Source organism: Artemia franciscana, chromosome 17 (assembly GCF_032884065.1).
Source record: "Artemia franciscana chromosome 17, ASM3288406v1, whole genome shotgun sequence".
Taxonomy (NCBI): domain Eukaryota; kingdom Metazoa; phylum Arthropoda; class Branchiopoda; order Anostraca; family Artemiidae; genus Artemia; species Artemia franciscana.
This window is the reverse complement of record NC_088879.1, coordinates 32608045-32624354: the sequence shown is the minus strand read 5'-3', so window position 1 is coordinate 32624354 and position 16310 is coordinate 32608045. Positions and strand designations below refer to the sequence as shown.

The following is a 16310-nucleotide window of genomic DNA, read 5'->3' as shown; positions in this document are numbered from 1 at the left end:
AATATAAATGACGATATATATATATATATATATATATATATATATATATATATATATATATATGTTTTTAACTACGTAAAACTTGCGAATATACAACATTCTTTGCTGTCCCATTGTCTGTGCATATAAATAGATTTTCAGGTTTACCGACTCTTGAACATGCAACATATAATGGTCCATGGGAAAACAATCCGTATTCAGATCTATACCTCATGATTCTAATGATTGCCCTTGAGCTTTGTTGATGGTGATTCCTAATCGACCATTCCCTGAGTCGCCATCGTCATTTATATATCCCCCTGTGCACCCCGGCGTCCCCTTTGTAGTTATGTCCCTGTGTCCCGGTCGTCATTTGTGTTTCGGTGTTCCAGTCTGTGATTTCTCTTCGAGGGTCCCGGGCGTCATTTATATTCCTTGTGTCCCGGTGTCCCGGTCGTCATTTATATCCCCCTGTGCCCCCCGGCATCCCCATTGTAGTTGTGTCCCTGTGTCCCGGTCGTCATTTATATTCCCTGTGTCCCGGTCGTCATTTGTATCCCGGTGTCCCGGTCTGTATATACATTCGTTTTTTAGTTTTGTTTTTCTCCTTTATTTTTTTCCTTTTTTCTTTTTTTTCTTTTTTAGTTTATTTAGATTTTTAGATTTTTTAGTTTTTTTATTAGTTTTTACTTTTCTTGTAGTTTTTACCATTTTTTTAGTTTTTTTAGTTTTTTTTTTTACTTATGTCCTGGTCGTCATTTATACTCCCTGTGTCCCGGTCGTCATTTGTGTCTCGGTGCTTTGTTGATTGCTAATTTATATTATATTTATATTTATATTTTTTATATTTATTAATATTTTTTTAGTTTTCTTTTTCTCTTATTTTTCAGTTTTTTTCCTTTTTTTTAGTTTTTTCTTTTTTAGTTTTTAGTTTTTTTTGTTTTTTACCTTTTTTTAGTTTTTTTAGTTTTTTTTTAGTTTTTTAGCTTTTTTAGTTTTTTTATTAGTTTTTGGTTTGTTTTTTTTTAGTTTTTGCCTTTTTTTAGTTTTTTCAGTTTTTGCCTTTTTTTAGTTTTTTTCAGTTTTTTTTTAGTTTTTAGTTCTTTACCTTTTTTTAGTTTTTTTTTAGTTTTTTAGCTTTTTTAGTTTTTTTTTCTTTTTAGTTTTTTTTTTTGTAGTTTTTACCTTTTTTAGTTTTTTTTCTTCTTTTGTATTAGTGTGAAATAATTCAGACGTCATATGCGGACAAACACGACGTCACTCGACAGACAGACAGTTTTTTTAGTTTTTTTAGTTTTTTTTTTTTTACTTATGTCCTGGTCGTCATTTATACTCCCTGTGTCCCGGTCGTCATTTGTGTCTCGGTGCTTTGTTGATTGCTAATTTATATTATATTTATATTTATATTTTTATATTTATTAATATTTTTTTAGTTTTCTTTTTCTCTTATTTTTCAGTTTTTTCCTTTTTTTTAGTTTTTTCTTTTTTAGTTTTTAGTTTTTTTTTGTTTTTTACCTTTTTTAGTTTTTTTTAGTTTTTTAGCTTTTTTAGTTTTTTTTATTAGTTTTTAGTTTTTTTTTTAGCTTTTTTAGTTTTTTTATTAGTTTTTATTTTTTTTGTAGTTTTTGCCTTTTTTTTATTTTTTTTCAGTTTTTTTTAGTTAGTAGATTTTTACCTTTTTTTAGTTTTTTTTAGTTTTTTAGCTTTTTTAGTTTTTTTTTCTTTTTAGTTTTTTTTGTAGTTTTTACCTTTTTTAGTTTTTTTCTTCTTTTGTATTAGTGTGAAATAATTCAGACGTCATATGCGGACAAACATGACGTCACCTGATCCATCCACAGATCCACACACAGACAACTTATTATATATATATATATATATATATATATATATATATATATATATATATATATATATATATATATATATTTTAACTACGTAAAACTTGCGAATATACAACATTCTTGGCTGTCCCATTGTCTGTGCATATAAATAGATTGTCATGTTTACCGACTCTTGAACATGTAACATGTAATTGTCCATGGGAAAAACAATCTGTATTCAGATCTATACCTCATTATTCTAATGATTGCCCTTGAACTTTGTTGATGGTGATTGCTAATCGAACATTCCCTGTGTCCCCGTCGTCATTTATATACCCCCTGTGCCCCCCGGCGTCCCCGTTGTTGTTGTTTCCTTGTGTCCCGGTCGTCATTTGTGTCCCGGTGTCCCAGTCTGTAATTTCTCTTTGAGTGTCGCGGTCGTCATTATTATTCCCTATGTCCCGGTGTCCCGGTTGTCATTTGTGTCCCGGTCGTCACTTGTGTTCCGGTGTCCTGGTCTGTAATTTCTCTTTGAGTGTCGTCATTTATATTCCCTGTGTCCCGGTCGTCATTTATGTCCTGGTGCTTTGTTGATGGTGATTGCTAATTGAACATTCCTTGTGTCCCGGTCGCTCTCTATTTGAGTGTCCCGGGCGTCATTTATATTCCCTACTAGCTGTTGGTGGGTGCACCTAGTTGGTGGGGCGCTTCGCGCCCCCTCGCGCGCGTAAGTCGTTACGCACCATATTAGTTACGCGCCATTGTAGTTGTGTCCCTGTGTTCCACCTGTGAATAGAGATATATATATATATATATATATATATATATATATATATATATATATATATATATATATATATATATATATATATATATGTTTTTAACTACGTAAAACATGCGAATATACAACATTCTTCGCTGTCCCATTGTCTGTGCATATAAATAGATTGTCAGGTTTACTGACTCTTGAACATGCAACATATAATTGTCCATGGGAAAAACAATCCGTATTCAGATCTATACCTAAGTATTCTAATGATGTGTCCCTGTGTCCCGGTCGTCATTTATATTCCCTGTGTCCCGGTCGTCATTTGTGTCCCGGTATCCCAGTTTGTAATTTCTCTCTGAGTGTCCCGGTTGTCATTTATATTCCCTGTGTCCCAGTGTCCCGGTCCTCATTTGTGTCCCAGTCTTTAATTTCTATTCGAACAATCCCTGTGTCCCGGTCGTCATTTATATATCCCGCCTGTGCACCCGGCGTCCCCGTTGTAGTTGTGTCCCTATGTCCCGGTCGTCATTTATATTCCCTGTGTCCCGGTCGTGATTTGTGTCCGGTTGTCCCAGTCTGTAATTTCTCTTTGAGGTTCTCGATCGTCATTTAAATTCCCTGTGTCCCGGTCGTCATTTGTGTCCCGGTGTCCCGGTATGTAATTTCATCAGTTGACAAACATGATGTCGGTCGACAAACAACTTCATGACGCATACAGCTCAATCCTTATAATGACGTCAGTAGACAAACATGACGTCAGTCGACACACAAACATGACGTCACTCGACACACACACACACAGACAACTTATTTATATATATATACTAGCTGTTTTGGGGTGGCGCTTCGCGCCACCCCAACACCTAGTTGGTGGGGTGCTTCGCGCCCCCCCAAGCCCCCCCGCGCGCGTAAGTCGTTACGCGCCATATTAATTACGCGCCATTGTAGTTGTGTCCCTGTGTCCCACCTGTGAATAGAGATAGATATAAATATATGTTTTTAACTACGTAAAACATGCGAATTTACAACATTCTTCGCTGTCCCATTGTCTGTGCATATAAATAGATTGTCAGGTTTACTGAATCTTGAACATGCAACATATAATTTTTTTTTTTGCTAAAGTGTTAAGAAAACATAAGGTTGATCTTATTGAGAAAAACGCTCATAAAATTGCAGAGAACCCTTCGAAGCTCTGGAAAAAATTTGAACGCCCTTGTGAACACATTAGTGCAAATAATATTCCTGAGCCTGAGTGGATAAATTATTATAAGCATGAGTTTTCTTCTCCCGATCCTGCTCTTGAGTCAAAATTTGAAAAAGAATTAAGTGCTTGTCTGAAGAAACACGAACCCTCGACATTTATTATTAAGCCAAGTGATGTATCGTTTTATTGTCAAAAACTAAAGAAAAGAAATTCTGCGGGAGTTGATGGAATTACTGCCAGACATTTTGATTATGCAAGTGCTCTTCTTTTTAATCATTTATCTCTACTTTTTCAAATGTCTATTAAAAACGGAGTTGTTCCTTATCAATTTACAGTTGGTCAAATAACCCCTATCCCGAAAAAAGGCAAAAATGATTTTACTTCGTGTGATTCGTTCCGACCTATAACAGTTTCTTGTACTATTTTTAAATTGTTTGAGTCAGTTATTTTGGATGAAATTGTTTCTAAATGTTATGTCCCACCAGTTTGGTTACCAAAAAAGGTATTAGCCGGGAGCATGCCCTTTTTGCTTTAATGAATGTTCTTGCTGATGCAGAAAGAAATAGATCCCATATTATCCTTTGTGCTTTAGATGTTGCTCGTGCTTTCGACTCTTGTATTTTTTTCCCAAGTTTTATTTGAAGCGTATAAAGGAGGGGTAAATTTTTGTATAGTGAAGTGCCTTCTGTATATGTACCATCACCTTAAGGCGAAGTTAAAGGGGGGATCTTCCCTTTTTAATATTTTGAAAGGAGTCCGTCAAGGTGGCCTTACCTCACCTTTTTTATTTAATAACTCTGTTTTAAATGCCCAAAATTCTGTTAATTTTAGTTGTATTCACCGTGGATTTAACTTGTCTTTAATAACTTTTGCAGATGACGTTTTGAATCTAAGCCGTACTTTTAGTGGATGTGAAAACGCGTTTAATCAGCTTTATAATGAATATAAAAATATTGGGCTTTCTTTCAATGTTGATAAAACTGCTGTTGTAGCTTTCAATTTTAAAGAGACAAATGGCCCTATTTTTTTATCTTTAGCTAATGTTCATGTCCCCCTTTCTCAAAAATTAGTTTACCTTGGAATGCCTATTGGAAAAAATATGAAAGAAACTGTGAATTTATCCCTTGAACTTTTGAAGAAAAAACTGAGAATTGCTTATGCTTCAATTGCATCTAATATTAAACATATTGATAAATTAAATCTTGCGAAAAATTATAATAGCCTAGTTGTACCTCATCTCCTTTCTCTTTGTCCGGTTTGGCAGTTTTTTAGTGAACCTCAGAAACTATCTGTTCATAGAGTATATTTTCGTTATGCTAAATTCCTTCTCAGTTACCCTCCTTGGACTAGAAATAGTTACTTAGTGAACAAATTCCGCCTAGTTTCTCCTACATCTATTATTGATAAAAGGCTTCATGATTTTCGTTCTTCTATGTCGATAGTGTCTCACCCATGGTCAGCATTACTTATTTAATTGTTTGATTGTATTGATTTGTATTTATTTGTACCTTTTTTTTTCTCTTATTACTCCATCTTAAGGGCGTTCCGCCCTCTTTTTGTAGATGGGTTATAAATAAATTGAATTGAATTGAATTGAATAATTGTCCATGGGAAAAACAATCCGTATTCAGATCTATACCTCATTATTCTAATGATGTGTCCCTGTGTCCCGGTCGTCATTTATATTCCCTGTGTCCCGGTCGTCATTTGTGTCCCGGTGTCCCAGTTTGTAATTTCTCTTTGAGTGTCCCGGTCGTCATTTATATTCCCTGTGTCCCGGTGTCCCGGTCGGCATTTGTGTCCCGGTGTCCCGGTCTGTAATTTCTATTCGAACAATCCCTGTGTCCCGGTCGTCATTTATATATCCCGCCTGTGCCCCCGGCGTCCTCGTTGTAGTTGTGTCCCTGTGTCCCGGTCGTCATTTATATTCCCTGTGTCCCGGTCGTGATTTGTGTCCGGGTGTCCCAGTCTGTAATTTCTCTTTGAGGTTCCCGGTCGTCACTTATATTCCCTCTGTCTCGGTCGTCATTTGTGTCCCGGTCTGTAATTTCTCTTTGAGTGTTTTTTCGTTTTAGTTTTTTTTGGTTTTTTACTTTTTTTTCAGTTTTCTTTTTCTTCTTTATTTTTCAGCGTCACTATGAAGTGCATATCGACGAACCTTTGTTTTTTTAACTTAAATCTGGTAGGCATTGATGACCTTATCCAAGTCAAAATCCCAAACCCAATCATCATCGCTATCATTTTCAGTTTTGATATGTTTTGACTCTCGCTGTCCAGGTGGATTTTCATCTAACTGCGCGGTTTTGCGTTCTTTAGCCGCAAGCCTGTTTTCTTGCTGTTCTTGTGATTCCCCGGCACGCTTTCTTTTCTTACTTTCTCTATCAGCTGCAAGCCTGTTTTCTTGCTGTTCTTGTGATTCCTCGGAACGCTTTCTTTTCTTACTTTCTCTATCAGCAGCAAGTTTTTTGGCATAAACTCTTTGAGCAGCTTCCTCGGCTGTTGCCATTGTAGGTTCTTCAGTCATTTTACAATTAAACATTTTTCCGTGAACAAATGTCTTAAATACCGTTAATGACGTCACCGTCGTAGCAAAAATGACGACAACTAACTTCATGACGTCAGTCGACACAGAAACATGACGTCACCTGACAGACAGACACACAAACAGACAACTTATTATATATATATAGATGTCCCGGTCTCCCGGTTTTCATTTGTGTCCCGGTCTGTAATTTCGTCAGTCGACAAACATGACGTCAGTCGACACACAAACATGACGTCACTCGACACACACACACACAGACAACTTATTTTTATATATATAGATAGATTCTTGTCTTTCCCATTGTCTGTGCATATACAAAGCCTTATGTACTTATAATGACGTCATATGCAAACGCTCTTTTTACAAACAAACAAACATGCATACACACAACTCGTTTTTATATAGATAGATAGATACAATACAAATTAACAGCGTAAAACTTGCGAGTCTACAACATTCTTCGCTGTCCAATTGTCGCTGCATATAAATAGATTGTCAGGTTTACCGACCCTCGAACATGCAACGTACAATTGTCCATGGGAAAAACAATCAGTATTAAGATCTATACCACATTTTTCTAATGATTGACCTTGAGCTTTGTTGATGGTGATTGCAAATGCTAATCGAATTGGGAATTGCAATCTTCTAAATTGAAAAGGCAGATCTGTTGGAATCATGGGAATGCGAGGAATAAGAACAGCCTCGCCCTAAAAAGGCCCTGTCAAGATTGTGGCCCCTATTACGTTTTCCATTGTTTTTTTTATGGCAAGTCGCGTGCCATTGCAAAGCTTTGGTGGGTTTATGTTACGTAACAATATTATTGGTACGCCTATTTTTAGTTGTAGCACGTGTGGTGGAAACCCTGAAAGATCCACGGAATTTAAAAATTCAGATGGATAATTAACCGCCTCATTTGGTTCCAAAACTGTGTCGACTGACTTGTAAAGGACTGCCTGGTCTCGAATCTTGGTCAAAACAATATTGTTGGTTTCGTGGACGTCAATATTTTTGGGTGCAAGAATCGCGCACTGACCCAAACACTTCAAGTTTTACTATGTAGTTTATCAGTGATTTCAACTTTTGCCGGAAGACAAGGGCCGTAATGTCATGTCTATGAACCGCCGATTGTCGTTGAAGTAAAAGCTGCTGTATCTCGTCCCAAGATTGATTACATGTAAATGCAATAAATAAATCTGGATGACCATAGAGACGAACATACGCAATATCATCTTGAGCGTATTCATGTATATGACGGGGACTGCCAGCATATGACTAAGGTAAAATCGTTAATCTTCCAATGTTTGTGGTATTACCGTCATTTACAACTGCATCTCACAAATGAATGTATTGTTCAGAGCGGAGCTTGGTCTGATTCAGACGGATAAATAGCAAACGTTCTGATTCAATTTTTGCATACATATCAACGACGTATTGGTGAAACAATTGACGGCATTTTAAAATATAATTGTCTTCATCCTGCCGAATCATTAGTCTATAGGAATAATAATGCATTGCACTGCATTTCTTATTCATTTCTTTGTTAGTGGCTGGATTTATCAATTTAATATTAAAGTGATAGCCGTCGGCTCCATCCCAAAATATGATAGGATATTGTAGGGCATTGTAGCATCGATGAGTTTAAGCAATTTTTACCAACTGAGCGTTTCGCTTATGAAGAATAATATCTCGAGGTAAAAACTGAACACCAACCATAACGATTGCCACTTCGTCGATAGTTGGAGCATTGTATCTACGCACATGTTGGCCAGGAGGCGTTTTGTCAGCGAAATAACAATTTTATGCGTATCAGTAGGCATCAAATCGATGGCTGTTTTGAACAGACGCACTAAATTATTATTTTCGTGGAAAAGATGTTGCAATTGGGAAACGATTGTCCTTTCAACATCGGGAGAAATTTCGCAACGTGCATTCAATTCAGAATTTCTATCACTGATGAAGTACAATTATAAAAATTTATGATTCTCGCCTGAGAATGGTAGAAGGGACCCTCCTCTATGATAAATTTGCCCTTTTACTTTGAAAGTAGGCAAATATTGATCTGGATTTTCGATTTGGGCACCAAACGACGTCATTTGGAAACATGAATTATATTTTCTGATCTGTGATAAAAAACGCTTAGACTCTGACGTAGTTCCAGTAAGCAAAGTCTTCAATGGCTCTGGTGGTGCAGCCAATAGAGGAACTTTAACTTTCCATGAGGCGCAACACATTCCCATTGTTTCGCCATTGAATTTCAAGGCCTTGCAATAGGGACAAATTTTAGACGTAGTCCCGATTTTAACACATCTACTCAAGCTATAATCATCGACTGGGCTGTACCTGAATGCCAGGCGATAATTTTCAGGTTGCTCTTGTGATTCCTCGGCACGCTTTCTTTTCTTACTTTCTCTATCAGCCACAAGCATGTTTCCTTGTTGTTCTTGTGATTCCTCGGCACGCCTTTGTTTCACTTTCTCTTTTAGCAGCAAGTCTGGTTTCGCGTTGCTCTGGTAGTTCCTCGACACGTCATCGTTGACGGAAATTGTGCATTCCTAATCTGGCATTATCTTTTGAAGCCGCAAGCCTGTTTTCACGTTGCTCTTGTGATTCCTCGGCACGCTTTCTGTTCTTACTTTCTCTATCAGCCGCAAGCCTGTTTTCTTGCTGTTGTTGTGATTCCTCGGCACGCTTTCTTTTCTAACTTTCTCTATCAGCAGCAAGTTTTTGGCATAGACTCTTTGAGCAGCTTCCTCGGCTGTTGCCATTGTAGGTTCTTCTGTCATTTTACAATTAAACATTTTTCCGACCACGATCTTCTTAGAATTAAAAATTTGTCTTTGAACGAATGTCTTAAATACCTTTAATGACGTCATCGTCATAACAAACATGACGACAACTAACTTCATGACGACATGATGACATGACGTCACTCGACAGACATAACCCACAGACAACTTATTTGTATATATATACTAGCTGTTGGGGTGGCGCTTCGCGCCACCCCAACACCTAGTTGGTATATATATATATATATATATATGTTTTTAACTACGTAAAACTTGCGAATATACAACATTCTTTGCTGTCCCATCGTCTGTGCATATAAATAGATTGTCAGGTTTACCGACTCTTGAACATGCAACGCATAATGGTCCATGGGAAAACAATCCGTATTCAGATCTATACCTCATGATTCTATTGATTGCCCTTGAGCTTTGTTGATGGTGATTGCTAATCGACCATTTCCTTTGTTGCTGTCGTCATTTATATATCCCCCTGTGCCCCCCGGCGTCCCCGTTGTAGTTGTGTCCCTGTGTCCGGGTCGTCATTTATATTCCCTGTGTCCCGTCGTCATGTGTGTCCCGGTGTCCCAGTCTGTGATTTCTATTTGAGTGTCACGGGCGTCATTTATATTCGTCAGGATATTGTAGGGCATCGTAGCATCGATGAGTTTAAGCAATTCTTGTCAACTGATTGTTTCGCCTATAAAGAATATTATCTCGAGGTAAGAACTGATCACCGACCACAACGATTGCCATTTTGTTGATAGTTGCGTATCAGGAGGCATCAATTCGGTTGCTGTTTTTAAGCAGAAGCACTAAATTATTATTTTTGTGGAAAAGATGATATATATAAATATATATATATATTTTCTTTTTAGTTTTTTTGTAGTTTTTACCTTTTTTAGTTTTTTTCTTCTTTTGTATTAATGCTAAAGCCAAGGTTCAAACCTGGAGCCTCTCGGACCTAGAGCCTGAAACATAACGCTTTACCAACTCAGCTACTTCGGCGTGAATACATTCGTTTTGAGCAGCTTCCTCGGGTGTTGCCATTGTAGGTTCTTCAGTCATTTTACAATTAGAAATTTCTCTTTCAACGGTCTTCTTACAATTAAAAATTTGTCTTTGAACGATATTCTTAAATACCTGTGTCCTGGTCGTCATTTATATTGCCTGTGTCCCGGTCGTCATTTGTGTCCCAGTATCCCAGTCTGTAATTTCTCCTTGAGTGTCCCGGTCGTTATTTATATTCCCTGTGTCCCGGTCGTCATTTGTGTCCCGGTCTGTAATTTCTCTTTGAGTGTTTTTTCTTTTTAGTATTTTTTAGTTTTTTACATTTTTTCTTTTTTCAGTTTTCTTTTTCTTCTTTATTTTTCAGCTTCACTATGAAATACATATCGCCGAACCTTTGTTTTTTTTAACTAAAATCTGGTAGGCATTGATGACCTTATCCAAGTCAAGATCCCAAACCCAATCATCATCGCTATCATTTTCAGTTTTGATATGTTTTGACTCTCGCTGTCCAGGTGGATCTTCATCTAACTGCGCGGTTTTGCGTTCTTTAGACTCAAGCCTGTTTCCTTGCTGTTCTTTTGATTCCTCGGCACGCTTTCTTTTCTGACTTTCTCTATCAGCAGCAAGTTTTTTGGCATAGACTCTTTGAGCATCTTCATCGGCTTTTGCCATTGTAAGTTCATCAGTCATTTTAAACTTAAACATTAATAGATTTCTACGTGAACTTATATGTCTTAAATATCTTTAATGACGTCACCGTCATAGCAAAAATGACGACAACTAACTTCATGACGCCAGTCGACACAGAAACATGACGTCACCTGATCCACAGACAGACAACTTATTTTTATATATATAGATAGATATAATTCTAAAATTGTCAGGTAATTTTTTATTTTGAAATAAAAACTAAAAATTATTGCTCAGACAACATAAATATTTTTGATATTTACAGAATAGCCTTAGTGGTTCTGGACTGAAAACTAAATATGCTAATCAAATTGGGAATTGCAATCTTTTAGGTTGAAAAGCCAGATCCATTGGAATCATGAGAATGCGTGGAATAAGAAAAGCCTCACCCTCAAAAGGCCCTGTCAAGATTGTTGCCTCTATTACGTTATAACAGACATAACACGTCATTTGTGTCCCGGTGTCCCGGTCTGTAGTTTCGTTAGTCGACAAACATGACGTCAGACGACAAACAACTTCATGACGACATACAGCTCAATCCTTATAATGACGTCAGTCGACAAACATGACGTCAGTCGACACACAAACATGACGTCAGTCGACAGACAGACAAATAACTTATTTTTATATATATAGATATAGATAAGACTTTTTATAATACTATGTAGCTGCTAATTTATAATAGGATTGGTTCAGCCTTTGTTTTTGTAAACTCCTCACACTTTTGTTTTTGCAGTTTTCACTCACCAGCAAAGGTCTATTTCCAGGTGTTTTGCACTAAATAAGCAAATATTCGAATGCATCTGATTGTGTATCTAAACAGATTGATTTCCACCATGCGGCTTAGTTATAGTATACGTGCTCACACGTTGTAATACTTTTTCTGTATTGTCTAGTATCAATGACATTTGATACTAAGTTGGGCAGTAGTTATAGTTTCTCGAAACAATTTTGTTCTGTATCAAGTATGATGCAGAAAATAATAAGAAAAATCGAAAATGCTAATATAGAAATAAAAGAAAATAATAGTAGCCTGAGCCTTCTCAGTTGGTATGCCTTAAGCTATGGCAAATCTAGTTTTTGGGAAAATCTATAATAATGGACCATTTTTTAGAGTGATTTTCTTGGGATGGACCTGGGGCTTTAAAAGAAATCTTTTGGGGGCTCCCTCTTCATTCTGTGGTAGTATCTCCTGTGTCTGTGGAGGTATCGTTTTTTTGCTTTCATTACTGTGTAACCTAGACTATGTTGCCATTGTCATCCTAAGGTTTTGAGCATCCAAACCCATAATCTCCCCCTTAACTGTTTCTCTGTTTAGAGGGATGATTGTGCTATTGTTCTTTTGGAATTCGTTTTCTTATTTAGTGTGATGCTCTATGGTATTTTTTTTTTAGACAAACGGCAATGCCACTCTATCTGTAAGTGCGATACCAGAAATGCTGAAAGATTTGCCTTCAAAGAACTTAGAAAGTTTTGCCAAGTTTAGTGAAGAGCCTTGGGGATCTACTCATGGAAAGAAAATGCCTGTCTATATTCCTACGGAAGAAAATGATAACGATACTGGTTAAGCCTTTATTATAATTTTACATTTCTTCCTGTTAAATTTTAGTTTCTAGGTGATACAAAATTTTGATTACATAGTAAATATTTAGTGGTTAAGAGAAAGCTCCCTCTCTCTAAATTTTTTCTGCAGGACACATTTGAAAATTCTAGCCTAAAATTTTTCTTAATTCTACCCTAAAAAAAACTTGCATATACATAAGCAATATAGCCCAAAATGAGACAGAGGCGAAGTTTGAAGCCACTTGTATAATATTCAGCTGCTTTTGGAGAGACAGAGATTTCAACAAAATAAATCCGGATTACAATATGTGTTGGTTTCAGCGTTAACCTGATCTCAACACCTATATGATTAAGGCCAGATTTATGAACATCTTACGAGAGTTGTGATTTGACGTGTACACTTGTGAGTGGGTGGGACAAAAGTTAGATGCAGAAATGACAAGTTTTCTCAGTATTTTGTTCAGTTTTTTTAGTATTAACTTTAGTAAGTTTATCAATCAGTACTTAAATTTTTCAGCGTTTGTCCTTGGGTTATACTCTTGTTTTTTTTTTCTTTCTTTTTTAGATCATTGGTCCTAGACCGGAGAAATTAGCAAGCTTTTTTGTACTCAGAACGTAGTATGTCAACAAGTCTTATTTTTTAATATTTTGTTAATTCAATCATTTTGCGCTGTATTCTTTTGTTTTGTGCTTCCTAAGTTTTTGTCTCTTTTATTATGGCCAAATATTATTTCGATTGGGGGATGGGGGGGGGGGGGGCTCACATCGGTGCTGGAGGGGTCTGGGGGATATCAAACGGCAAAGAAGTCAAGGTAGCATGGGCCTGCCCTAAGTCTTCAATGATACATTTTTTTTCTAGTGGTAACGAAGAAAAGTTTCTATTTAGCAAAGGTGCTGCTCAGTTAAGTTCCAACACCCTACATAGACAATATAATAAAAAATGCACATACATAAGACAAACAAAAATAAGTTCTGACACTTGGCTTTTACTAAAGCTGTCAGCAAGGAGTTGCTTCAGCCGACAGTGTTGTAGTGCAAATTGTCTGTCGGGTAGTTGTAGGTAAATTTTGGATGTGATATTCTTGTTTTAGCCAGCTTCTTTGCTACTGTTGTACCAACTATTACCCCCTGCTTCCCCCAACCCCCGTGCCCAGTGAAGAAGGCTTAATTTTACAGTTAAATCACTTGCTATTCCAATAGCCCTGTACACTGCGTTATTGAGTTGCTTGCGATTTATCCAACCAGAAACTTACTATATCTAATTTATTGAACTATTATTGTTTTACTATAATTAAATCGATTTACTAAAGTTTTATTGAACCAGTGAATCTGTAGTGCAAGCCACCACTGTAGTGCAAGCCAATACTTTGCTGTGTTTACATTAAAACATATGGAGACGTTATCAGCATTCGGTTAACCTAAAGGACTTGCTAACGATGTAGATAGTAACAAAAGGTTGTTGCCTTTCAATTTTTATGGCACTTGGTATTTACCAAGTGATATATAGCGATTGTAAATTCTGTCGGTCTGTCTGTCTGTCTGTCTGTCCCGGTTTTGCTAGTTTAGGGTACTTCCAGATAAGCTAGGACGATGAAATTTGTCAGGCTTATCAGGGACGAGACCAGATTAAATTAGAAATAGTCGTTTCCCCGATTCGAACGTCTGGGAGGGTGTGGGGGGACGGTTAATTCAGAAAAATTAGAAAAAAAGAGGTATTTTTAACTTACGAAAGTGTGATCGGATCTTAATGAAATTTGACATTTAGAAGGATATCGTGTCTCAGAGCTCTTATTTTAAATCCTGACTGGATCTGGTGACATTGGGGGGAGTTGGAGGGGGAAACCTAAAATCTTGGAAAACGCTTAGAGCGGAGAGATCGGGATGAAACTTGGTGGGAAAAATAAGCACAAATCCTAGATACGTGATTAAGATAATCGGAACGGATCTGCTCTCTTTGGGGAGTTGGGGAGGAGGGTTAATTCTGAAAAATTAGAAAAAAATGAGGTATTTTTACTTACGAAGGAGTGATTGGATCTTAATGAAATGAGAGGGACCGTAAATCTTGGAAAACGATTAGAGTGGAAAGATCAGGATGAAACTTGGTGGGAAGATTAAGCACAAGTCCAAGATACGTGACTGACATAATTGGACCGGGTCCGAGCTCTTGGGGGGGGGGGGGGTAATTCGGAAAAATTAGAAAAATGAGGTATTTGTAACTTACGAACGGGTGATCAGATCTTAATGACATTTGATATTTAGAAGGACCTTGTGTTTCAATGCTCTTATTTTAAATCCCGACCAGATCCGGTGACAGTGGGGGGAGTTGGAGGGGAAACCAAAATCTTGGAAAACGTGAAAATTTAGGTATCTTTATCTTACGAATGGGTGATCAGATCCTAATGAAACTTGATATATAGAAAGATCTTATGTCTCAGATGCTCTAATTTCAATTTGAATCGGATCCGGAGACATTTCAATCGGATCCGACCGGATCCGGGGTTGAAGGGGGGAAACAGAAATTTCGGAAAACGCTTAGAGTGGAGAGATCGGAATGAAACTTGATGGGAGGAATAAACACAATTTCTAGATACATGATACGTAATTGGAACGGATCCGCTCTCTTTGGGGGAGTTGGGGGGATTTCCAGTGCTTTGGCGAGTTTGGTCCTTCTGGACGTGCTAGGACGATGAAAATTGGTAGGCGTATCACGGACCTGTACAAATTGACTTGATAAAAGTCGTTTCCCCGATTCGACCATCTGGGGGGGCTGAAAGGAGAGGGCAAATTGAATAAAATGAGGTATCTTTAACTTACGAACGGGTGATCGGATCTTAATGAAATCTAATATTCAAAAGGACCTCGTGTCTCATAGCTCTTATTTTAAATCCCGACCGTATCCGGTGATATTGGGGGAGTTGGAGGGGGAAAAGGGAAATCTTGGAAAACGTTTAGAATGAAGAGATCGGGATGAAACTTGGTGGGGAGAATAATCATAAGTCCTAGGTACGTGATTGACATAACCGGACTGAATCTGCTTTCTTTGGGGGAGTTGGGAGGGGGGGGGGTTAATTCGGAAAAGTTAGAAAAATTGAGGCATTTTTAACTTAACCGGATCTTAATTAAATTTGGTATTTAGAAGGGACTAATGTCTTAGAGCTCTTATTTTAAATCTCGGTCAGATCTGGTGACATTGGGGGGAGTTGGAGGGGAAAACCGGAAATCGTGGACAACGGTTAGAGGGGAGAGATCGGGATGAAACTAGGTGGGTAGAATAAGCAAATGTCGTAGATACGTGATTGACCTAACTGGACTGGATCCGCTCTCTTTGGGAGAGTTAGGGGGGGGGGGGGGTCCAGTTCTTTGATGAGTACGATGCTTCTGGCTTTGCTATGACTTTGAAAATTGGTAGGCGTGTCAGGGAACTGCACAAATTGACTTGATAAAGTCGTTTTCCCCGATTCGACCATCTGGGGGCTGAAGGGAGAGGAAAAATTAGAAAAAATGCAGTATTTTTTAACTTACGGATGGGTGATCGGATCATAATGAATTTTGATATTTAGAAGGACTTCATGTCTCAGAGCTCTTATTTTAAATCCCAACCGGCATTAAGCCTCTGACTTTCCTTTTAAATCAATCTATTGATTCTTAGAATTTTGCTAGAGTTCATACCATATGAGCTCATACATTCAAATTAATAAATAAATAACGACAATATTAGTGATAATATTAAGAAAAAAAAAATTATGTTAATTTTCGAGTTGAAAATTCCAGGCAAATTAATAAATAGCATTTATATCAGTATTCCAGATAAAGCCAAAGAAAAAATGCTGGATAAGGCAAAATATGTATTACAAATGGTTACAATATACTGTAATATAATAATATCGCCACAAATGTCTTGAGATATTGTAAAATATCTGATGTGTTTATGTAAATTAAACTTTCA

The 16310-nt window shown here is 37.2% G+C and overlaps 1 protein-coding gene across 2 annotated transcripts in view; it reads left to right on the top strand.

The window, feature by feature from the left end:
- Window positions 1-16310, top strand: part of LOC136038151 (DET1- and DDB1-associated protein 1-like) — a 48611-nt gene that overhangs the window by 27905 nt on the left and 4396 nt on the right. For both annotated transcript variants that reach the window (XM_065721197.1, XM_065721198.1), the window contains one exon: window positions 12196-12364. In XM_065721197.1, coding sequence (XP_065577269.1) covers window positions 12196-12364 — 169 coding nt within the window. The remainder of the gene's footprint in view (window positions 1-12195; window positions 12365-16310) is intronic.